Genomic DNA, 26383 nt, shown 5'->3' on the forward strand with positions numbered 1-26383 from the left:
CAGAAGGAAAAAAATATATATATATATATCATGCTGTAATGTGGAAAAAAAAAGAAAATAAAAGAAAAGAAAAGAAAATAAAAGAAAAGAAAAAAATAATGTTTAAAATATAGGGTGATATGCTTAATTGTCTTAATGTCACAATTTGCATAATTATCTTTATGAAAAATAATACTGTTCAAATTGTTAAAGTCAATAAGATTTATTTATTTATTTATTTTGAAAAATGAATCAAAAGTGACAAGACATTCAGAATGTTACGAATATTTTTCATTTTATTTTTTTTCTGGAAGAATATAACCTTCAAAAGAAGTTTCTATTCATCAACCACGGAAAAAAACAAAACAAATGTATCACGTTTTCCTCAAAATATGAATCAGCACAACTGTTTTCAACATTGATAATAATAATAAGCAATGTTGTTGAGCATCAATTCATCATATTAGAGTGATGTCTGAAGGATCATGTGACACCAAAGACTGGAATAATGATGCTTAAAATTCAGCTTTGATAACAGGAATAAATTACATTTTAAAATATATTCACATAAAAACAGCTATTTTAAGTTGTATTAATATTTTACAATATTACGTTTGTTCTGTATTCTTGATCAAATGAATGCCTTGGTGAGCAGAAGAGACTTAAAAAAAAACAAAAAATCATGCTGACCCCGAACTGATGAATTGTAGTCTGTATACACATATATAATGTTCTTATAATTTAAATAATGTGCAAAACATCTTAATAGCTTTATTTTCTTTATGTAAAATATAATTTATATTTTCATTTGAATTTTGTAGTGATTTTTTTTTTTTTTTTTGTAGTCACCACACTAAGATTCTTTTGTAGTCTAACAAGATTTAGTGTTGATAGTGATTCATGTTAATAGGCCACATCATTTAATATGACGTCATTTTTGGACTGAGAGCTATGAAAATACAATTGATAAGAAACCTGTATGCAATAAAACAAATAAAAGACAGATCTTGACAGTGTACTGCATGACTCAAGTCAGTCGGAAGTTTTTCAAAAACTTGAGTTTATGCTGAAGGGAGTTCTTTCTCTGGAAAGAGCCACTTAAATTGAATCAGCATGTCTCTGTTGATTTGAAATGATAAATGCAAACATACACGCATGTGCTGGATAACGTAAAAGCCAGACACGCCATATGGTCTAAGTTACACATGAACTTAAATAAACCAAGATATTTTCCAACGATTCAGCATCTGGATGCAATTAGAGCTAAGTTAAACAGAATGAACTAATTGTGAGAAGTGCACTTTATTCTCGTCAATTGTGCAGTCAGTTTGTACATGATTCAGCATGTAGTCAGGAGACATAGTTATGGATGGAAACCTTGAAGCAACATCTTTATATGACGCAAGTCCAAAACAGCCATTCCGTTTAGTAGAAGTCAATGATGAGGGCAAAGTTACTCTTTGACAACTTCCAAAACCTACTACAGTACATATCTCATAAACACAGTTTGATAGGGTAAGCATCACTGTTATTATTTCTCTGAGAGTTATGTTTTTTTCCTGCACCATTTGTACTACAAACATGATTAATGCCTCAGATTAAGCAGTTTGTTGAGGAGAGGTGAGCTGTTACATTTCAAAGCCATCAGACATTTTATCTGGTTTACATTTACATGAGTAAAAAAAAAAAAAAAGCATATATCATGCATTGGGGCCAAAATATTTCAACATGGGCTCTTTTCCCTTGTGAAAAAGAAACACTTAAACATGCTTTTAAAACTTATCAAGAAAATAATACTTTAAAAGAATATACTTAAATGCAAACTAAACTGTAATGTTTTCAGACACTTAATTACATGTTATTTACTATTAAATGAAAATGTATTATAGATTAAACATGTATTAAATGCAATTACTGGAATTCACTTTATTTTAAACTTATTTTTTTGACCTACTTAAGCAACACATCTTAATATGTAATTTCATGACCATTTCCAATGTCTTTGAAATATGTTTAAAGTGAACTGCCGAATGTACTGACAAATATTTCTGATAAATTAAAACATACTTTTAATTTTATATTGAAACTTGAGTGCCATGTATTTAAATTTGTAACTACAAATTTTAAATGTATTTGCAATTTAGTACTTTTAAAGTTTATAGTTAAAATTATAATCAAGCACTTTGTGCTTTAAAAGAGAACACTTATTTTGATGTGTTGTTCACTGACACTCTAAAGCACACAACTAAATATTAAAACTTTTTCCTGTATGCAATAAAACAAATGAAAGACAGATCTTGACAGTGTACTGCATGACTCAAGTCAGTCGGAAGTTTTTCAAAAACTTGAGTTTATGCTGAAGGGAGTTCTTTCTCTGGAAAGAGAAATAGTGCACTTTTTAAAAGTGTAATGAAGTTTGTCATGAAAGTGTACTATCTTTATTTTCTTAAAGCTATATTACCTGCAACTTGTCATATATAGCGTGGTAGTAATAAGACACATGACACAGGTATTCCAAGGAGAGCACTTTTAATAATAATGGAGAATAAACGCACTAACCACTTTAACCAAAGATGTGAACAGACACAGAACTGAACAGGTATAAACACACAAGAGCAAACAAGGGAACTAAACGAGACACAGGTGCCAATTATCACTAACTAAGTGTAACAAAGTTCATAGATAAGGAAGATAGAGGTGGGAACCGGCGAACGTTAAACATAACTTTAATTCAAAATAAACAAATACAATACCCTTGCGGACGTCTGTCGGCCACACAAACATAATAAAACATAAAATAATATCCAGGCCTGGTCCTCTCTCGTCCTTCACTGTCTTCGCTCCTCCTTTTATTCTTCTGGAGCTCCTCCGTGAGAGACTCAAGGCCGGTGCGCCTCGCAGGTGGAGCTCATTATCTCTCGCGTCACCGGCCTCGCGCCATTCCCTCACAGATCTGGCCCGCCCTGTTCGCCACACTAAGAAAACTAACAGGGAGTAAAGGAAACACAAGGAGCATAGGCATATTAACAAAAACACAACAAAACTAAAGGTACATTTACACAAAAGCAATGTACTAAAAATGAAAAAAAAAAATGTCCTTTGCGTTTTTTTTTTTTTTTTTGTGTGTGTGTACAGACAACGTTGTCAAAATGATCCCATTCACATGGATCTGCAATGGTGAATAAAAATCCTGTATTAGCCTATGCTGCCAGGCCAGTAGTTGGCAATGTCCCTTTGTAAAGAAACACTACGCCCCTATGGTCACCGTGATTTTGCCAAGTAAGACAGGTTCCTGGGTCAACATATTTTGTTGATCTTGGAACAACATACATGTCCCAAAATGTAGTCTTAACCCTATTCTTACCCCTAAACCTAACCCTACCCATAACTTATCCTTAAGGTCAGAGGGAAATGATAGGTGAATAACACTGATGTAGAACTGTAAACTTGTCCCTCAAATGTGATTAGTTGATCATCTTATAAATTAATTCATTATCGCATAAAAAGTTTTCAGTTTTTAGTTGAACATGATATATATATTTTTTTAATTGAATGTTCTAGAGCCACTCACTAAATGTTGTGTTGTCTTTAAAATCACATTGTTTTATCTCATTTAGACTGTACAAAGGCAACGCTGGCTATTGCAGCACATACAGGGGCGATGTGTGTCGGAACGTGCTTCGTCGCGACGCTCTAGTGTTTTTCAACTACTCTCTCCCGAACCCAGAGGATGCGCAGGAATACCTGGCTCAGAGCGCATGGGGGGAACTGGATGGGGTCAGCTCATTCTGCAAACCTGCTGCCAGATCACTGCTCTGCCACGCCACCTTCCAGGACTGTAATCCTTCAGGTTTAGGACCAGCACCTAAACCTGTCTGCAGGTAATGGAAATGTTCTGTTCTGTTGTGCATTTGGGGTACATGGTTATATACCATGCAGAATATACCTTTTTCTTTCTACTCTTTATCCTATAGTACAGTAAACAAAAATAATCCAAACAAATTAGTCATATGCATATGAAGGGGACTACAGAGCCTCCCAATTTTAGAAAAGTATAGTAGCAAAAGTAGAAACCACGTCATTCTTTGTATGTGGTGGCTTTTCAACACAATGTCGAATAAAAAGTTGCTTGGATCAGATTTCCTAACTAGCAGAGCAAGTACTGTACGTAGTCAAATATTAGTGTTACTATCACTTGGTGGTGTCTGTGGTGAAGAAGCTGTCTGTTGGTGATCAAAATACTGATTTTGAAAAAGTTGAATGATAGTTTTGAGAATAAGGTCAAGCCAGATGCTGAACGTACTGGGGAAATGAGCTCTGACGATGACTGTGATGATTATAAAAAGCATCTGCTCAAATTGAAACTTTCCAAGTTCCAAAAGATAATGAAATATGCTTTATTTTATTATTTTGGAGAGTTTTATACTATTATGGCATTTATAGATCCATCTGTGTTAGATATAGTTCCGGGTCTCTAAAGACCTGAATATGTAATAATGACTGGTGAAACATTCACTCACGTGAAGGATAAAAAGCAGTTTCTGGGGAGAGAAAAACAAACAAACAAACAAAACCAAAACAAATAAAAACAAACTAGGATGGGAATTGTTTAAGAAATCAGTTCTTGTAATTGTGATTACTTGTCACAGTGTGACTCAATTAAATCTCTTATTTTAAACTTTATCTCACAATTACTTATTTTGGGTTTTATTCTGGGGCAAATTCAGTCCATATTTTTAAATGACATGATTTCCCCTTGGGGACAGAAAAGGCACCACATACAGAAAATGATCCATATCACTATTTAGTAAGTAGTCATTTAGTTGATGCCTTTACCCAAAATAACTCTCAGTAGTGGAGCAACCTGAGGATAAATATCATGCTTAAGGGAACAATGGTGGTCTGCCCAGAAACCAGCAACTTTCCAAATACTAGCCCTAAACTTTAACCACGACACCACCCATACTATATATATATATATATACACACCATGTGTGTATATATATATAATTGACAATGTGTTGTTTCACAGGGAGCACTGTCTCACAGTAAAAGAGCTGTACTGTTATAAGGAGTGGCGTTCTGCTGAGGAAAGATCTCATCGAGGGTTCCCACATAGCATCACTCTCCCAGAATGCACCTCTTTACCCAGCCACCAAACAGACCCATCCTCGTGTACAGCGGTTCCTTATGTTGGTAAGAGTGACATGTTCTTATATAACTGTACATTTTCCTGTGGGGTGCCATTCGGCTCAATGTTTTAGTTATGAAAATCCTCTGATATTTTGTGGCTGATGTCCATAAAGCATCCGTCCCGTGAAAACAATGGGTCTTAGTGGAAAAACGTCACGTATGGTTCTTGGCAGGATAATGCTGTAGGCCTTTTTTTATGTGAAATGCCTTGTGAGGAATGTGATGACAGCGAACCTGTAGATGGACAAGATTAGGTTGTTTTATAGCCAAAGCATATGAGGAAGGATCAGTAGGGGATGTTGGACAGCTGAGTAAATGTTCCCATCTAAAAGCTTCTATGCCATGTTTGCAAGCTGCTGTATTACTTGTGGAGCAGCAAAATTCAGTTGGAAATGGCAATGAAATGGTAATGAAATATTGTAGAAAGTGGCAATTGTGTTGTGTTTTTGGAAACCTGCATGATGGTAACATAATTAGTTAATAATTAAAATGAATAAATTAAGTATCAATGAAAAACACATTCTTTTTTTTGTGTTATTCAGGTATCAATAAAGAGCAAGTTACATGTAAGTATGAGTTTTACATTCTCTTCACATTATAGTGGGGTCCATAAGTCTGAGACTCCATAAAATAAGCTGAGATTTATTTTAATTTACACTTGTATGTGAATTCCTCTGTCCAAACAACAAACAAACAAAACTGAACAAAAACACTGAAATTCATGTGAAAATAATTAGTATTATTAATGATTAAATTCTTTTAAATTACGAAAATGCAAATGTTTACTAATGGCCTCAGACCTTTAGACTCAACTACACATTTTTATGTTTCTGTCAAACTGCAATAAAAATCGTCAAAACACACATTTCAATATATTTAACTGTTTGCAATTTATATATCTATAGCAACATGTTACAATGATAAAGGAAGATTTTACCAAGGAACTCACAATGTCACAGCATCTGCCATTCCCTGTCAGCGATGGGACCAGCAGGTAAATGTTTGTATTAAAGTCACCATAAAATCAAAATGGACTCTATTTACTTTCCTATTCACCAAAGCTGACGTCACTTAGACTGCATGTGTGGGGAAATAATGTTAGCTAGTAGTTAGCCAAGTAGCTATTTATGCATGCCCATTGTAGGTAATACAGCCTTTCCCATCTTTGACAGTAGTTAATGCAGTCATGTAATAAAGGTTACAGCAATAATAGCAAATCTTTTTAGAATATTGGACAAAGTGTTAGAATTTCACAAATAAATAAACCAAAATTGATTTTCTTTTTTCATGCATTGTAACATGATATTGTTTTTTCCCCCATGTAGCTCAAATCAAATAAACCAGCTTGTTTAGATTTTTGTTTTTGGTCCTCAAACAATACCCTAACCCCAAACAATCCAAATGCTGCATGTTGGCATGTGCTCAGTGACTTTCAAATGATATGCACACAGGAAACAATGTTTTTACAGCAAAAACAATGGAGGGTCAAAATACACAAATCCAGAGGTTTCCTTTGAAATAAAGTTTTGAATGGAGAAGATTTTGTCTCTTTTCAAAACAATGTGGAAAGCTTTAATACATGCAGTGGGTTTCAAAATGCTGGAAATTCAGGGATAATGGGAATATTGAATTTAGCCGCAGAGGATATGTGAGTAAGCACTGGTTTGAGTTACTTGGTTGACTGCTCTCTTTTTATCTCATTCAGGATCCCCATCAACATAGACTCTCTGTAGATGTAATTCCTGAGTTGCGAAATTCAGAAAACTACTGTCGTAACCCAGGTGGAGAGAGTGACAGGCCATGGTGTTACACCACAAACCCCAATGTACGCTGGGAGTACTGTCTGGTGCCCAAATGTGGAGAAGGTATATCATTTTTATACCTGAGCAATAAATAAGATAAATTGTTGACTGGAGTAGCTAATCCTAGATTGTCATCTTACTCTGACACAAGTCAATATAAAACAACATCTGTTCCAAATCATCTGCATCAACATCAACATTATTCTTTTCTTTAGTTATCAGTGTGAAGACCGCACCCTCCATTCCAAAACCTGTCCAGTTATACCCACCCCCTCCTGTGTCCACGGCCTACTCAATGAGCGTTATCATCTTTGTCATTGCTGGCTTTGCTGGGGCGGCCTTCTTTACCATACTCATCCTCATGTGCCACAGACGAAAGAAAATGTGGAAAAAGAGGAAAAGGTGAATAATGGACTGATTAATCGCATTTAAGTCATATAGGCTGCATTTACACTGGCACAAAAAAAAATCTGACACAGATCGGAATATGTTGCACTTGATGTTGCACAAAATCTGCACAAGATCCGTTTCTTTTCCGCATCCATTGAAAAAGCCTAAGCTATTTCTCATCAATGAGGTGATAACTTCGCTGATTTTTGAAAATAAACTAACAAAATTGATTATTATATACAGACACACACTGGTAATTCACACTCACAATCTTTCTCTCTCGTTAGATCCTTTGAATTCATTCAAATTATTAAATATTACAGCACTTCTAAAATAAAAAAATTAAACAAAAATTAAAGCTGCAAGCAGCGATGAAAGGGCCCTCTCACACTCGTGCTACCGCCACCCGGCAGCATTAGGAAAACAGCCGGTGGGCAATATGCATTTAAGTATATAAATATAGGAGGACAACGTCAGTCATTTGTATTTGCCACACTTCCTTCTACCAAGCAGTTGCCACTATGACTATAACTAAATTTTGGCATGTAGTTGTTTTCAGACCAGGGCACTTATCAAACATGTGAAATTTGAGGCAGATTGGACATTGTACGCTTGAGTTAAAACGACTTTCTGTTTCATGACAATAATAACATGCTTTAGCACTCAAGTGTTGCTAGCATGTTTTAGAATGTTTTTTAGCATGTATAACACTCAATTGCATATTTTCATATGTTGCTAGCAGTGGATTACAGTGTTAAACATGTCACTTCCTGTTGCCAGTCGGTGGCGCTATTACTATAACTGAATATTGAATATTGTTGTATGCTAATCACATACATTAGCACTTAGCCAAGTGTTGCATGATTTAATGTGTTTCTAGCATGTTTGGTATACTTCATGGCATGTTTAAATGTGTTTCAGGGAGTGAATTATAGTGTAAAGCATGCCATTTCCTGTTGCCAACAGGTGGCACTATGACTAACTGAGTATTTGCACGTAGATGTCTTCAGGCCAGAACTCTAATAAAACATGTGAAGTTTGGAGCAAATTGGACATTGTATGCCCAAGTTACAACAACTTTCTGTTTCATGGCGAAACATTGAATGTTGTCAGGCTGTCACGGACACGCCCTTCAGCGAAAACTCAAGATCTTAGCAATTTAATGTCGCAAAGGCCTTTAGATTAGACTGACCAAATATGATGTTTATCTGATAACATTTCTAGGAGTAGTTTGTTAAAGTACAACGTCTGGAAATGGCAAAAACTGCCAAAATTTTGCAGATTAATTATCTCACTTCCTGTTGGGTTTTCAGATTTTGCACCCAGGGACATTTTTGTAGGCATTGGGCTGTTACATGTGTCCTCTGAATTTTATACTTGTACGTGAAATGTAGCGTGAAGGGCTCTTACATGAAATTTTGTAGGTGGTGCTATTGAGCCATTTTGCCACACCTAATTCTGAAACCCATTTCAGACATAAATTTTCACCAGTTCTGACTCGTATGCAAAGCTTTTGCGCATGTTTAGGCCCTCAAAAATGCGATTCATTTCAGAGAAGAAGAATAATAGACCAAGCAATTGCAATAGGGTCCTCACACCATTGGTGCTTGGGCCCTAATTACCATTATTTTCCAGTCTATATCTGTTCAGTCAGATATCAAACATCCAAGATAGCTTTTAACTTATCCATATTGGCAAATAATCATGGCCATACTATGTGAATTATAAAATCATTTTAGTATGGCCATTCAAAACTCGAGGGTCAACCATGTTGCATGGTAAAGCAAACACCAACAGAATCATTTTGGGCATATATTGAATACCAGTCGTGTCTAAAGTGAATGTATAATATGATATGGTTAAAAGATCAGATCTGTGCATTAAGAATTGCAGTGTTAACGCAGCCCTAGTCACTCATAGAATGTATAGAATCACCTGCGCTGGTAAAAGTCTGAACCCCACAAAGGGTGATTTATAAGGACCTATATGTAGGAGATGTATCAAGTAGGGTGTGCATTGGTATCCACATCTATTGTTGATCATGAAACAACATTTCCTATTAAACTATCATAGTCCCAACCCTAAATCTAACTCTAGCAAGCTTACTTGAAAATAACAGGCAGGTATATTGGAGCAGGGCTGGAAGTGAAATCTGGTGAGATTACCTCTGATCTTGCTCCAACACACCTTCTTGTAATTTTCAAGTAGTTCTGGACACCTTGGTCAGCGAAAGTCTGCATGAAGTTGGTCCTCAGAAGCTTTCTTGAGAGTAGAACACCCCAAAAGTGTACTTGAAGTTGCCTTGGAAGTTGCATTACATAAATTATTAGCTAAAAATATCAAAACAAGAAAGTTGTGCTTTTATATTCAGTAGGGTGCTGGAGACACCTACTCTGACTGCCCTACCCTCAGAGCTCTTGCTGGACAGACTTCACCCCAACCCCATGTACCAACGACTGCCTCTCCTCCTCAACTCCAAGCTCCTGAGTCTCGAATATCCACGCAACAACATTGAATATGTCCGTGACATTGGAGAGGGGGCTTTCGGTAGGGTGTTTCAGGCAAGGTGAGACCTACCAAATGCTACAAGAAAATGTAACATCAGTGGTGCTAATGTCTATCCTGGTTTGGCACTGTCAGTGTTTATACTGATCATGTTTTCTTTTGCATGGTTCTGTCAAAATGAACTTTTACATTATGTGAATGATTAAATGAATCAATTTTTTAGAACAATGACTGAATTCTTAGACACTCTTTGTCTCACTAGTTAGATTTAGGAAAACATAAAAAGTCGGTGAATCAACATGCAAAGGACTGATGTATACAGACCAAACCCTAATGTAATCCTGATATCAGGTATATAGAGACTCCTGGGAATTACAGCAGTGGGTAAAATATATACACCATATGGCTGTCTCTTGAAATAAGATACTGAATAAGTCACACTAAACATGTGATGTGTTTCAGTATGAAACTTCCCCGTAGACACTATCGTGTGAGCAAGCCTTGCTGAGGAGGTTATTTATAGACACCCATTAGAAAAGTGTTTACTTCTCCAGGAAAACACAGGAGCCTTCAGCACAGGAAGTGCAATCTTAATAGCATTCTAAGTTGGTTCTTGAGTTGCTGCCATTGTGGTTCTGTTTCCACAGTTTGGCATCACCATTTAAACTATTTTAAAAGGCCTTATGACCTGTTAGAAAATGGCAATATGTAGGGAGGAATCTAGTTTGAGATCAGTGAAGTTTGCCTACTACTACTGCCCAGAGTCAAGTGTTTACCATTACATTAAAGATTGTATACACTGACTGCCCAGTTCTGCAGGCTTGTGTATGCGTGTAAAGAAACACTTTGCTTTGGCCGTACAACTGTAAAGTAATTTTGTAGTAATGAGTAATTTCAGTTGTAATGTTCTGCCTATTACATTACTTCGAACGCTGGGTAAAGCTGCCTAAAAAGTCATCAAATTATTGATGCTCCAGGTTTGTATTGTTACAAAACCCTCAGTAGGACCAGCAGACTTTAACTAAAATTACTGCACTGTGATGCAAACAAACCGTAGCTACTGGTTCCCAATGTGCCTACTTTCTTTTAGAGCCCCTGGTCTTATGCCGATGGAGCCGTTCACCATGGTGGCAGTGAAGATGTTGAAAGAGGAAGCTTCGGCGGATATGCAGAATGACTTTCAAAGGGAAGCTGCACTCATGGCTGAGTTTGATCACCCCAACATAGTCCGTCTCTTGGGTAATGTATCACAATTGTATTCCTTCAAAGGCTTGCACTTTTAGAATACTTACCTAAAATGAACCACATCTGCTTCCTATTACATGTATGTCCTTTCCCCAAGGGTACCACAATCGAAAAAGCCTTAAAATAGCTTGACTCATCCATTTCAGAGTTGACCCAGTGTATAACCCTGGATCAGTCCCCTCTGTGGCATTCCGGAACCAGATTCAATGCCTCGACCCAGTGTTAGAATAACAGAAGTGTATTTTTGGTTAAGTAGCAACAGTTGGAAGTGTAACTAAGCCTGTCATTTGTGTATCTGCCATGTAGGAGTCTGTGCGGTGGGGAAACCCATGTGTCTCATGTTTGAATACATGGCCTATGGGGACTTGAATGAATTTCTGCGACGGCGCTCTTCAAACCAGCAGCCCAGTCTAAGTCGGGATACCTTGACATGCAGCAGTCTTGTGTCAGAACCTGAGCGTTACCCACCCCTCAGCTGCCTAGAGCAGCTCTCCATTTCCAAGCAGGTGGCGGCAGGAATGGCATACTTGTCAGAGCGCAAGTTTGTGCACCGTGACCTAGCTACCCGCAACTGCTTGGTAGCAGAAAACTTGGTTGTGAAAATTGCAGATTTTGGTCTCTCACGCAACATTTATGCCGCTGATTACTACAAAGCCGGTGAAAATGATGCCATCCCGATTCGTTGGATGCCACCCGAATCCATCTTCTACAACCGCTACACCAGCGAATCAGATGTGTGGGCTTATGGCGTGGTATTATGGGAAATCTTCTCATATGGCATGCAGCCTTACTATGGCATGGCCCATGAGGAGGTCATCTACTACGTAAGGGATGGAAATGTTCTTGCCTGTCCAGAAAACTGCCCACAGGAGCTGTATAACCTCATGCGTTTGTGTTGGAGCAGCCATCCCACTGACCGACCTAGTTTTGCCAGCATTCACCGTATCCTAGAAAGAATGCATGACCAGATGTTCAAATCTGGCCTTTCTTGAGGATTTTTAAAAATGCAGTTTAAAGAAACAAAAAGCTTCAACTATTCAGGAACTCATTAGAATCCCAAAAAGTCCAGAGGGCTCTTGAAGAAGGATAAAACACTTTAAGGTATCCACAAGAGCTCCAGAAAACACAGAGGAGATCTTACAGAGTCCTAACAAACCTTAAAGTGTCCACAAATACTCAAGAACCCAGAGGAACATTGGGGAATGTGAAAGAAGCCTAAAATGATTGGAAAAGCTTACATACCCTAAGGAATACTGATCCCTCAAACTCTTTGAAGAGGAATGCTTGCATCTGTTCATAAGATCTCAGTTGTTTTCTTTCACTGACACAGATGTATGGTAGGCATCAGATGAGAGTTTTCCAAGATTTTAACAGGATCTCCAGTAAAGAGGGTCCACGTCTAGTAATAAGGTGGATGTAGTGCAGTCACTGCAATAACCTAGACTGAAATCTCTGCAAGCAGAGACATACAGTATGAATGCCTGATATTTTTACTTTTCTTTGCTTTTGGGTCTACTATGAGTTATGTTGTGAGAGTAATGTGCATCTGGTTATGGTTTAGTAACATTCTTAAAAGAAGTTAATTCAAGAACATGCTATAGTGCCTTAAACTGAATAATTGTGTTATTGTTTAATTTAAGTTTAAAACATTTAAGTAGAATAGCTTATTCCAAAGTGGCACATCATCACTTTATTATTTTATGTTGTAACTGAATAGTTTAATTTACTTTTTCACTGATTGATATTCCAAGTTAAGATGGTTCTTTGTTGGTTCTCAGTTCCCTTTCGATACTTCACTCGTACTGCGTATGGGGAAAGGTCTCCCTTTTTCCCCGCTGCTGAAGCCTTTTTCAATAACGCAGTGTAACTGCACCGTCATTGGTTCACTCATAGACAAGTTGTTGAACCAATGGCGGCGCGGCATAGCTGCGCGGCCTATGGCGACAAAGCGCGCGAATATTCCCGCCGAAATGGGCGGGGTATAGGGCTATATAAGCAGGCGTTTCGCCATAGGATTTCAGTGTTTTCTCCTTCAGCGACGACATCTACTTCTCTTCGCTGATCTCCGCCTGAAGCCGAAGAAGCTCGCCGCCTTCTGCTCTCGCCGCCGTCTGAAGAGGCTCCCGCAGCGGACTCGCCTGGACTCGCCGGTGGAAGAAAGCGCCGGCGCCCTCGCGGACTGCAGCTTCTAGCGCCGTCGCCGAGCCGCCGCCTCCCGCTTCCCGCTTCCGGCCGCTTCCTGTGCGTCCCCTGCCGCCATCCGGCGCGCCGCCTGAGAGCTTCATCCGCGGCTTAAACGCCGCTCTAAAAGAGCGATTTCCAGCGGTTTTCACCGCTTTAAGAGCTTCCGCGGCCCTCGCCGCTCTAAAGAGCCACCCAATTGCCGTTTTCACGGCAGCGGCGTCTCACGATGCCCCGCCACTCATGTGGTACTTGCAGGGCCCCCTGCACGACGACGATGGACACAGCGAGTGTGTCGCTTGCCTGGGCAAGCCCCACGCAGACGAGCGCGCTCGCTGGAGACTCATGCCCGCACTGCGAGTGCGCGGGTCTCGCTTCCCTGCGCTCGCGGGTCGCCTTCTTCACTGAGGGCGATCTCGCCGCTCGCGCCCTCCCGTCTCCTTCCTCCCGCGGTCCGGCGAGGAAAAGACAGCGGGGGTAGAGCGACTCAGCGCCAGGAGTTGAGCGAGCTCACGCCGGCCCAGCCCCCGCGTGCCTCGCCCTCTCCTCCCAGGGAACTCTCTCCAGTTCTGTTCTCTCGCCCTGAGCAGCGTCCCTCCGCAGAGCGAGTGACCTCGTCTCATTCGGGGGAACAGACGACGAACAAGACGACTCCATGTCTCTTGCGGCTTCCGAAGCGGAAGGATGGGCTGGCGAGCCGGAGGGCCCGCTCCACCGCCTCCCTTGGAACCCATCGAGCATGGCCAGGGCATGGATGCCGAGCTCTTCCGCATCCTGTCTAGAGCCGTTGAAGAGCTGGACCTCGAGTGGGCCCCTCCAGAGGAGCCGTCTCGCAGCCACCTGGACGAATGGTTTCTGCCAGGCCGCCGCCAAGCACCTCGCCAGCGTTCAGCGCCCTTCTTTCCTGAGGTCCACGAAGAGCTGACGAAGTCGTGGCGCGCTCTCCTTACTCTGCCCGCCTCCACACTACGCACCGCTCCGCCCTCACCGCCGTCGACGGCGCCGAGGAGAAGGGATACGAGCGCTTGCCACCCCTAGATGAAGCGGTGGCTGCTCACCTCTGTCCTCCCGCGGCTGTGGGTTGGAAGACGAAGAGGGCCCTTCCTTCCAAGCCCTGTCGGACCACCTCTACTCTGGCTGGACGGGCTTACACCTCGGCGGGCCAAGCTGCCTCTGCGCTCCACACCATGGCCATATTTCAAGCATTCCAGGCCAAACTCCTCCGCTCTCTGGATGAGTCTGGAATCGACGCGCCAGCCTTCAAAGATCTCCGCAGCGCCACGGATCTTGCCCTGCGAGCTACGAAGGCTACGGCCCAGGCCATCGGTCGTTCCATGGCCAGCCTGGTCGTGTTGGAGCGCCACCTGTGGCTCAACCTAACGGAGATCAAAGGACCTAGACAAGACGGCCTTCTTCGACGCCCCGGTCTCGCCTTCTGGTCTCTTCGGGCCTGCAGTGGATGGCTTCACTGAGCGCACTGCCGCGCAGAAATCGTCTCAGGCTATGAGGCATTTCTTGCCTAAGCGCTCCAGCTCCGCTTCTGCGTCTAGCCGCCCCAGGACTGCGCCGGCTCAGCAGAACAAACCAGCCCCACCTGCAACACAGGCAGCGCCGCCCCAGGAGCATCGCCAGCGCTCGCGCCCTGCGAAGCGCCCTCCCTTCCCGAGGCGCCAGGGACCCCGGCCCAGGATTGTGCTGGACCCGGTGCCTCCGAAGTCGTCCTGATTCGTCGGACAGGAAGAGGATGGGGGACCGTCCCGTTACGACCGGACCACCCCAAAAGCTCCCACGGGTAATTTCCCCTCCGCCTCGTTTATTTCCGGGCGTGGGAAACATACTCCAAGTGACAGCTGGGCCCACACCTGTTGCGCCCACTCTCAAACGCCGTTTTCACGGCGGACAAATTTTTACCTCATCACAAAAAGAGCAAATTTCCTCTTCCACCCCTCGCGGTGTACGACCCTCTCAACGGCGGTCTGTCACCCAACATTATTCAACCCCTAGCCACTCGGGCCGAGGCCTGGCAGGCCATCCCCGATGTGTCAGAATGGGTCATGGGGATCGTAAACCAGGGCTACTCGCTCCAGTTTGCACGGCGGCCCCCCGCTTCGCCGGGGTGCTTCAAACATCGGTCAATCCGGACGACGCTCATGTCCTCCGGGCCGAAGTCATGTCGTTGCTGGAAAAAGGAGCTGTGGAAATGGTTCCTCCGTCAGAGAGCGAGACAGGCTTTTACAGCCGCTACTTTCTGGTCCCCAAAATGGATGGCGGTCTCAGACCCATCCTAGACCTCAGGCTTTTGAATCACTCCCTCACGAGACGGAAGTTCAAAATGCTGACGCTGAAGCAGATCCTCGCGCACATTTGCCCCGAGGACTGGTTCTGCTCGCTGGACCTGAAGGATGCGTATTTTCACATCCAGATAGCCCCCCGTCACAGACGATTCTTGAGATTCGCATACGAAGGGGTGGCATACCAATATACGGTCCTGCCCTTCGGGCTGTCTCTGGCTCCCCGCACTTTCACCAAGTGCATGGACGCGGCGCTTTCCCCTCTGAGACAGATGGGAATCCGGGTTCTGAATTATCTCGACGACTGGCTCATCTTAGCCCGTTCGCGAGACGAGCTGGAACGCCACAGATCCGTGCTCCTCAGCCATCTACAATGCCTGGGTCTCAGGGTCAACTTAGCCAAGAGCTCGCTATGCCCCACTCAACGAATCTCGTTTCTGGGAGCAGTTTTCGACTCGGTCCGTATGACGGCAGTAGTCTCGCCAGAGCGCGCCCTGGCAATTCAGCAGCTCACGGCATCTGTCACGAACAAAGCCTATCTCCCTCTGAAGTTTTTCCAGAGGCTGCTAGGGCTGATGGCTTCCGCCTCCCCGGTGCTGCAGCTAGGCCTTCTTCGGATGCGGCCTCTTCAGTACTGGTTGAAGTTCCGGGTTCCTCCCAGCGCATGGCGGCACGGCCGCCTATGTCTCAAGGTCAATCGGGCCTGTCTTCTAGCCCTGAAACCTTGGATGGATCCAGTATGGTTCCAACGCGGAGTCCCTTTACAGGCGGTCTCACGGAGGACGGTGCTCTCAGCAGACGCCTCCAACTTGGGCTGGGGCGCTGTGTGCGAGGGCAGACCGGCCTTCGGCTCGTGGAGCCACGAGGAAAGCCATTTACACATCAACTGTCTAGAGATGCTAGCAGTGATGAAAGCCCTTCAGTTCTTTCAGGCTTACTTGACGGGACGTCATGTTCTAGTTCGGTCAGACAGTATGACGGTGGTGTCATACCTGAACCACCAAGGCGGTCTTTCGTCCAGCCGCTTATGCGCTCTGGCGAAACGTCTGCTGGAATGGGCTCTTCCGAGGCTTCAGTCGCTCAGAGCGACTCATGTTCCTGGCAGGAACAATCTGGGTGCGGACATGTTGTCACGGAGCAACATCCCCTCCGACGAGTGGATGCTCTACCCCCAAGTGGTCCTCACGATCTGGGAGTTCTTCGGGAAGGCAGAGGTAGACCTCTTCGCCTCAGAAGACAACTCTCATTGCCCAACATTTTTCTCGAAGGAAGTAGATGCTCTGGCCCACACATGGCCCAGCACGCTCCTTTATGCTTTCCCTCCGATCGCACTGATCCCCCAGGTCATCAGGCGTATCAGAGAAGACCAGCACAGAGTCCTTCTGGTGGCCCCGCTCTGGAGGAACCAGGTTTGGTCCTCAGAGCTATTCAGGCTCTCTCTAAGAGCCCCGTGGCCGATTCCCCTGAGACGGGACCTCCTCTCTCAGGCAAACAGAACAATCTGGCACCCACAGCCGCAGCTCTGGGCTCTGCACCTCTGGTCCCTCGATGGGAGCCGACTAGCCTCCCCGAGGACGTCCTAAATACCATTTCTCAGGCTAGAGCCCCATCTACGAGGCGCCTCTACGACCAGAAGTGGTCAGTCTTTGTTGATTGGTGTTCAACACGCAACATAGACCCTGTGGAGAGTGACGTATCTTCCATACTGTCTTTCCTCCAAGAACGCTTGGAAATGGGGCGCTCCCCTTCCACGCTTAAGGTTTACGTAGCAGCCATTGCAGCGTTCCACGCTCCTATTGCTGGCCAATCGGTGGGACGAAACGGGCTCGTGATCCGTTTTTTGAGAGGTGCTAGGCGTTTGAATCCTCCTCGCCCTCTCACTATTCCCTCCTGGGACCTCTCGTTGGTCCTCAGGGCCTTGAAAGGAGCCCCATTTGAACCAATGGGTTCAGCCGACCTCAGGCCCCTAACGCTAAAAACCGCTCTGCTACTAGCACTAGCATCGGTAAAGCGTGTTGGCGATTTGCAGGCCCTCTCCGTGAACCCTGCGTGCCTCGAATTCGGGCCTGGTGACTCTAAGGTCGTTCTGAAACCTAGGCATGGCTACGTCCCTAAAGTGCTCTCAACTCCGTTTAGAGCTCAGGTCATCTCGCTCTCTGCTCTTCCTCCCTCGGCGGACGAACCAGAGCTGCAGCTACTCTGCCCAGTCAGGGCATTGAGGACCTACATAGACCGATCACAGTCTTTCAGACAGTCAGATCAGCTCTTTGTTTGTTTTGGCGGCCGCACCAAAGGGTCTCCGGTCTCGAAACAACGCATTTCCCGTTGGATAGTGGATGCTATTAACCTGTGCTACTCCTCACTGGGCACTAATTGCCCCATAGGAGTCAGGGCCCACTCCACTAGAGGAATGGCTTCCTCGTGGGCTTGGTCCAACGGAGTTTCCATCCAAGACATCTGTGAGGCGGCCGGCTGGTCTTCGCCGTCCACCTTTGTCAGGTTCTATCACCTCGATGTCCCGACCTTACAAGCTCGGGTCCTGTCGGTGTGATTAGCGGCTTCCAACAGGTCCCGCTTCCACGCCACCATAGGAAGTATCTTCCTTCAGTGTAACCATGGGTTCGGTTAGGCTTTGCCTCCGCTTGTCCTTTTTGCCCCCTCTGGGTGGCCAAATGCAAGCTATATCGTTCCCAGCCGTGGCACGGCGTGGTTGAATTCGTTCCCCATACGCAGTACGAGTGAAGTATCGAAAGGAGAACGTGCTCGGTTACTAACGTAACCTCGGTTCCCTGAGATACGGAACGAGTACTGCGTCACTTGCCGTGCCACGAGGCTGCGGCTCAGGGTCGTCGCTTCAGTCGATTGACACTGAAATCCTATGGCGAAACGCCTGCTTATATAGCCCTATACCCCGCCCATTTCGGCGGGAATATTCGCGCGCTTTGTCGCCATAGGCCGCGCAGCTATGCCGCGCCGCCATTGGTTCAACAACTTGTCTATGAGTGAACCAATGACGGTGCAGTTACACTGCGTTATTGAAAAAGGCTTCAGCAGCGGGGAAAAAGGGAGACCTTTCCCCATACGCAGTACTCGTTCCGTATCTCAGGGAACCGAGGTTACGTTAGTAACCGAGTACGTTATATGCTGTAAGTAGATGTGAGTGAAACAATGTTTCAGAAAATATTGTAGAGAAGTGTATGTAACATATTTTTAACAGTATTACATCATATCATGTCTCATAGTTCAGTAAGATTAAATTGGTAGGAATTAAATGATTACTGTCATACATTGAACTAAAGAAATCTACTTTAAATCGACTTTCATTCAATTATCTGTTTGACAATCCCATACACTACCAGTCAAAAAAAAAAAAAAAAAATGGAAAAGAGATTGAATTCTTTGAATATTTTTCACATTTCATGTACTATGAAATAACACAAGTGGAAGTATGTTAAATATGTAGTGACCAAAATTATATATAAACTATAAACTTGTCCATGTTGGACACTTCACTATGTATCTGGTAGAACTCACCCATTTAATTTTCAGTTAATTTCAGTTCAGCATGTCCAAAATTTTGACACAAGTTCTGACAAAAAATCTGAAAAATATACTTTGGGAATTTGTTATTATACACACTTAGCATGATTTTTTGTGTTATTATTATGTTATTATATCATTACATCATTTAAACAACTCAGTTAATATAGTGGTTATATTAGCTATATAAATAGATGTTGGATATTAATCTTTGCTTGAAATAAAACTATTTATTAAACTTGTCTTGGTGTTGTCTTGAAAACTGGTTTGTAAATAAATTTACCAATCCACAATTCCAACATTTGCAACATTTGTGGTATATAGGTAACTGCCAACATTAGTATGATTAAATTAGGTTATTAAGAAATTGCTAGTCTTGGACACTTGTTTTTCAATTTAAAATTGTGGTTTACATTGTGTAGCAGGCAGGGGGCAGTGTTACATCACAAGAACTAAAATGACCTCATGGAACACGATTTATGACACTACCTTTCTCTGCATTTGAGCCAGTTTTTGCTCTAAGCATTCAAAACAGGAACTTACAGAGACAGTATTAAATCACGCTGGCATTTAATGAAGAGGGATGGTGAAGGATTTACTTTCAACGTGTGTGGGACAGTTTCTCTATTCCAGCATTTAATTTATCATCTAGGAATGTCTGGTCATCTGATAATCCTAGAAATACATCGTCTTTGCCATGAGATTTTTTTCTTTTCTTTTTTTCTGAAACTTCAAGGAGTAAGCAAGGCAAAACCACAGACGTCCAAGTAGTAGGCCAGGAAAAACAAGTGACGAATGGATTCATGAGCCAGAACGTTTGGAAGACAGAGAGGCCACAACAAAACTGAGCTGGTGAATTTGGACCTCAAGTGATTTCTATTCAAACCATACACTCTCTCTGACCTTTGTGATGTAACTTGTTGAAAAATACTAAAAAATATTCATCTCAGATGTTCCTCATAAAATCACATAGAAGAAATTAAAGTAGACACTAATGAAACAACATAGAAATAATATAGAGCTATATTACATGGTAATTTGGTTAATATTTTGTTCGTTTTGAAATTTTGAGACATTGAGGTCCTTAGAAATTCAAGTGGAGACACATGATATTACTAGGGGTCATTTTCTCAGGAGAAAGCAGGAAACTTCAGTGACCTAAAAGTCTTGATCTGATCACCATGTAATCTCACTGCTGTCTAGGAATAACAACTGAGAAACTGATGAGATCTTTGTGATTTTTCTCTTCTATTGCTAAATTGGAATTCCTTTTATCCTTCAATTTCTGTCTAAACCATCACAAACCAGTTTTTGGTGTTTCTCGGGGTCTGACACAGGGTCTTTGACTAAGAGGGTGGAGTATTTTAAACCTGGAAAGCAGACAGTAGGTTGACTGTTCCCATTTTGGTTCGTTTATTTTGGACTTGGGCGCACAACTTAGTATAGCTGTGGTCTCCTAAACTTTAGAACAGTAGTATTTGAATGCCTACTTGCATTTTGTAGTATGTGCTCTTGTACAAGTTTAATTAACATTTGTAAGGTTAGTTTTGGAACTGACCAGGCCAGCTACAGTCCCTGCCTTATAGTCTTGTTTCCTGCTGGACTATAGTGTTATTAATAATAATAAAAAAAATAATAATAAAATAAAAATCTGTTCTCAATCTCATATTAATGTAGATAATACAATTCACAATGAAAATGCTGCATTACCCTTGTGAAAAAGAATTTCATTTCAGCATGCTTTTAAAAAGAGTAGGGAAAGAATATACTTTTAAAAGAATATACTTTATATACTTTCAAAAGGGAGGAGAGCAGATTTGTTGGAAGTTACCTAGCTGGGGACTATTTTCAGGCACTGCGTAATATAATTGCGCCTGGTGCACCCATGGCACGGCAGCAAAGTTCCTTGATTATTACGTCGGAATGAGAGTATAGTTCCTAGATATATCGGCCTAGAAAATCGCAACTTTTCATTTTCCGTCGGAGCTACAGAAGAGTCATGTTTTAAATAGGTAAAATATCAAAACTCTTTTGAGTGAGATGCTAATGGTCTAATCAGATTCAATGAACTATGCTAAGCTATGCTAAAACTACTACCGCCAGACCCGGAGATCGGCCGAATGGATTTGAAAACGGTAAAACTCAACTGTTTAACTCTAGGGGATTTGGAAAATGAGCCTTTTTTCAAAAATAGTGGCGTGTTCCTTTATGTGTGAACTGAATGTAATGTTTCAGACACTTAATTTCATGTAAATTGCAAATTAAATAAAATGTATTATAGTGTAGATTTCTATTAAATACAATTAGCTGAACTTTAGAGTGCCTTTTCCCTTAAGTACTTAAATACATTTGTATGTATAATTTCAAAATTGCTTCTTATCTTTATAATATGGTTAAAGTTACTGCTGAATGTACTGACTTGCATTTACAGTAAACTAAAATATACTTTAATGTCATTTCTAATGGAACTTGTATGCCTTGATATTTAAATATATTTGCAATTACACATTTGTAATGATGAAGCTGCAGATTACATTTAAAGGTTACACTTCAAATGTACTTCTACTATAAGGTTTAGTTTAGAGTTAATTGCTTGTAATTATGTATAATTGACTCTTTTTTTACTATATTAAGTGCATTCAATGTGAAACAAGGAGACTGTCAAATAAAGTGTTTAATATATTAACTTTAAATGTAATTTTGAATAACACACTACAGTTAAAATTATAATCAAGTCAACACATTAAAATAATGATTTATTTTAAGCAGGACCAACAAGAAATTTAGAATGTACTCTAAAGTATTTTATTATCTGCAAGTACCTTTTTTTTTTTTTTTTTTTTTTTTTTTTTTAAATACACTTTTATGATTAAAATACACTACAAGTGCACACTAAGAACATGTCTTGGATCTCAATGCATTTTCAACAAATTCAAAAACTAGTATCTGTGGCCAGTTGCATAAAGATAGCTGCTGTGTCTTAAGAACTAGTATGACCAACTAGCATTAAGTCTTGCTTTTTGGATTCAAATTAGACCAATCTAAGTAACTGAATTAAAAAAAGAAGAAGTTATGACCAGTATTGTAGAAATAAATTACCTTGTAAGAAAAGTCTAAGCAGTTTATGGCCACTGGTGTTCAAAAGACCTTTAAGTGAACACTGTTCTCCCTCACAGCTTCATCATAGCTGTTTGAAAAACACCATGCCTAGTATCACACATGACTAAAGAGTAACGCAAATACAGAGGAATTCTGACCCCAGCTGCTCCGGTTTATAGACTTGGCTATCTCCAAGCAAAAACTGTAGTCCAATTGTCCTGTGGAATCTCTTTGGCTGTATGTTTTACATACCAGGCATTGTTTTACAGATATATGGCATGTTCCGTATAACGGCCAAAAATGAGGCCAGTGAGGGTTTGTTTTATAATAGTTCTTGTAGATTAGTGACATCAGCACTGACGGAGTAATATCCCCATCACTCTTCAACTTGCTCTGAACACGAGGATTTCCTACCAGTTTGCAGGAAATGTGGAAAGCTCCATTTTGTTGTAATTCTGGAAAATATCTGTCAACTGTGAACCATGACATTATGTGGTAACTGACACATTTTTCCTTTGCAAAAGAACAAAATTAACAAAAATGCCAGCATGTATATTCTAGTAAATGCAACGCAGTGAACACTGCAATCTGAAATGAGAAACTTTACTCTGTATTTTGATGGCTCCCTTTAGATATTCTGTTGACTATGCATAACACTGTACCTAGATGACAACAAATTCTCATAAGAGTATTAGTAGACTTTTAGGGATAGGATTAGGGTTCGTAGAATAAGTTGACATGTAGTTGCAAAGTTAGTCAGTAGAATTTCTGTTGGGGAGCATCAAAATAAAGTGTTAGCAGACAGTCCAATACTAGCTGACATGTAGGTGAAAAGTCTTTTATAGTCAACAGAATAAAGAGGACCATCACAATCTAGTGTTACCAAAACTTCACATTTATTTTGGTATATGTAAATGACTCACAACAAATCAGGATTTGACTCATATACAGATTTATTTTAAGAAGGTTCACTAATTGAATGACATTGTTAAGTGAATGTTATCATACAAGATTTCAGAGCTCAGACTTCATTAAGAGAACAAGTAAAACCAAGCATATTTTTTGAATATGGTCACATTTGCTGAAATGAACAGGAAACATAGTCGTTTTTCAACCTAGAATGAACCTATGAACCTATGGCCCATGACCCGTCAAGCACAGCTGTCTCTTCTGGATGGACGTCATTTGGAGCACTGGACTGCTTCAAACTTGCTTTCGCAACAGAGTAAGACTTACAAAAATGTTGAAACATTTGCTACTTGGTTAACAAAAAATAAAAGAGGTTTTATAGGTTGTTTCCTGCTAAGACAAATAACATGAAAAGTTGTCTAGAAACTCAAATGTTTACACTTGATCAATGTATATTTTCAATGTAAAATTGATAATAATGTTAGTATTTATTTATTTTTATGACAACTGGTAATACTGATATGTTTTAAAATTATATGATCTCAGCCAGTAATCCTCCATTTGTCTACAGAGTGCAAATCTTCAAATTTCTGCCATATTAAAGTGGAAAGTTCATGCTCATTACAAACGGTGCCTTTTTAAACATGAATAAACATTAAAGCAATACTGTCATTAAGTTCAAAATGTTATAGGGTACAAAAGGAAAATCCTTTTGCTACAACACTCATTTTACATCACTTTTAAACTGGAGGTTATTCCATTTAAAGCGTCCCCGCATATAAACAATACAACATAAAGAAACTGTTAATTTCACAGATGTTAGAATTATATTATGAACTTTCCTACAGTGGCCCCAACACGTTTTGGACACTCCCCAGTCACATTTACAATGAATGAGTTTCGTTACATCGTTTTTTTTTGTTTTGTTTTTTTTTTCTGAGTATTTCTTGGTTGACAGTTTATTTTACAGTGTCTTTGTTACACATATATGTACTTGCTATAGTAACAACAGTTAATTATACCTACTTACATTTGGTGTCCTTGTAACAGTGTTATTACACATTTAAGTACTGAGTAAAATTAATTAACAACATACACTTACTATAGGGTTAGCATTAGGAATAGGGTTTGATTTAGGGCTAGTTGCATGTAATTACACATAATGCACTGTTACTATAGTAGTACATGTAACATGTAGGACAGTAAAATAAAGTGTCATATTTCTACTTAAACATCCAAATACTTTTTTCAGGCCACTGTATGTATATTAAAACACGTGTCCTTCCATGTTTGGCCAAAAATGTTATTTTGCATGATGAAAGTAGATTTAAAAAAGAAGTTTAGAACCAAAAATATTAAAAAAATAGTTATACCTTGGTTCAAATGTTTTAACTTTAAACAATAAACATTCCCTTTTTGACTAACATATGAATATATACACTTATTATATACATACGTACATACGTTGGTATATGAAGTAATTTCATTTCATTTTGATTCTGGCCACGACACAAGATATGTTGCATCACTTCAATGATTCAGCCAATTCTATGGCCACAAACTGAACATCCATAAAAATAATCTTCATTTGTACTATTATTTTGTCTTATATGTTTTAGAAATGTGTACAGAATACATTAAAAACTGAATATAATTCACAAAAAGCTGTCAGAGTTTATTTTTTTATTTTTTTTTATTTTTTTGTTATAATAATAGTAATAAGGCACGGATGTTGATCCCTGTTGCAAATTACTGGGCATGATATAACCAATAGAATATGCATTTTTTTGTATCAGGAAAAATATAAAGTTAAGTTGTGAAAATCAAGCTCTTTCAAGTTACCAAGGTACAGTATGTTTACCCAGCTTCACATAAATACTTAATGGTCCTTATGTTCAAATTCAAGCATTCATCTACATTTTTTACAAGCCCCCTGGACCCCTAAATCAATTGGCTAAAAGACATATTTTTGTGGTATTATATTTGTTGGCAGTTTGGTATCATAGGGATGAACCTGCAGTGCAAAATAAACTGTAAAAAAGAAACAAAAAAACCCCAAAACAAAATCAAGTACTTCGCATAGTTCACCAAAATTATTTCCCAGTGATCCCTTACATGCACATTTTCTTTCTAGTGCAGATTCACTGGACACTTACGTCCTTCACTTCAACACCTGCTGTACAAGACTAAAAACTCCTTGATTTACAACAATCTGGCCAAAAAATTACAACTAGCCAAGATACTCATCCAAACTTTTTCCATACTTATGGTATTACAGGAACAAATACGATTTGTGTTAAACTGGCTACTTACATCCTCTTGGATTAGCCTTTAAATAGTTCAATATATTGTCAAAACATTATAAAGACAGAAAAAGCACAGAAAACTTCATAACGACAAGTCTTTTGCTGATGAAAATGCCTTGTTCACAGTCTCTGCTCACTTATACTATATAGATCCTGGCCCCTGTTGAAGCTCAGACCACTGAATGGTCATTATGGTGAGCCCCGCTCAGGACGGTGTGGTTGATGGAGGACGCGGATCGGTCTGAACCCTCTGCAGTACCGTTCACATTCTCTTGACGTTGACAGCACAGGATCTGTTTGAATGTGATGCTCATCTCCTTGTCCCGGTAGGAGTATATGATAGGGTTCATGGCAGAGTTGAATTCCGCTAAAAGGAGGAAGAATTTCTCATAGGTCAGGACATTGCATTTGGAGCAGACCACATCCAGCAAGAGAAGCACCAAACCAGGCGTCCAGCACACAATAAAAGCACCTGAAAAACAAGGGGAAATAGATGCCATTCATAAGTATTTGAGGAATCTGAAAGATCATTTTCTGTACTGCAAGAACAGATTTAAAAGTTGTATAGTCAAGCTCAATAACTTTAAAGGATTAGTTCACTTTCAAATAAAATTTTCCTGATAATTTACTCACCCCCATGTCATCCATGTCTTTCTTTCTTCAGTCGAAAAGAAATTAAGGTTTTTGATGAAAACATTCCAGGATTATTCTCCTTGTTGTGGACTTCAATGGCCTCCAAACGGTTGAAGGTCAAAATTACAGTTTCAGTGCAGCTTCAAAGGGCTTTAAACGATACCAGATGAGGAATAAGGGTCTTATCTAGCGAAACGATCAGTCATTTTTAAAAAAAAATGTAAATGTATGTGCTATATTATTTAAACAAATGATCACCTTCCAGGTGCTTCCGCCAAAACTGCACTTTCGTATTCTTCAAAAAGCTTAC

General features: G+C 40.7%; 2 protein-coding genes across 5 annotated transcripts in view; one reads left to right on the forward strand and one right to left on the reverse strand.

Moving 5' to 3' along the window:
- Positions 1–12903, forward strand: part of musk (muscle, skeletal, receptor tyrosine kinase) — a 39682-nt gene extending 26779 nt beyond the window's left edge. For both annotated transcript variants that reach the window (XM_067398327.1, XM_067398326.1), the window contains 9 exons: positions 3597–3860; positions 5012–5175; positions 5715–5738; positions 6078–6166; positions 6878–7037; positions 7190–7376; positions 9736–9930; positions 10960–11108; positions 11421–12903. In XM_067398327.1, the coding sequence (XP_067254428.1) occupies positions 3597–3860; positions 5012–5175; positions 5715–5738; positions 6078–6166; positions 6878–7037; positions 7190–7376; positions 9736–9930; positions 10960–11108; positions 11421–12106 (1918 nt within the window). In that variant the 3' untranslated portion in view covers positions 12107–12903. The remainder of the gene's footprint in view (positions 1–3596; positions 3861–5011; positions 5176–5714; positions 5739–6077; positions 6167–6877; positions 7038–7189; positions 7377–9735; positions 9931–10959; positions 11109–11420) is intronic.
- The window catches only part of lpar1 (lysophosphatidic acid receptor 1), a 54064-nt gene continuing 30204 nt past the window's right edge, over positions 2524–26383 (reverse strand). The window contains exon 3 of one of the 3 annotated variants that reach the window (XM_067398329.1): positions 2524–2963. In XM_067398329.1, coding sequence (XP_067254430.1) covers positions 2656–2963 — 308 coding nt within the window. In that variant the 3' untranslated portion in view covers positions 2524–2655. Of the gene's footprint in view, positions 2964–23130; positions 25913–26383 lie in introns of those variants that run through there. The other 2 variants (XM_067398328.1, XM_067398330.1) reach the window with 2 other exon arrangements.

The sequence above is a fragment of the Chanodichthys erythropterus genome, chromosome 10 (assembly GCF_024489055.1).
Source record: "Chanodichthys erythropterus isolate Z2021 chromosome 10, ASM2448905v1, whole genome shotgun sequence".
Lineage (NCBI taxonomy): Eukaryota > Metazoa > Chordata > Actinopteri > Cypriniformes > Xenocyprididae > Chanodichthys > Chanodichthys erythropterus.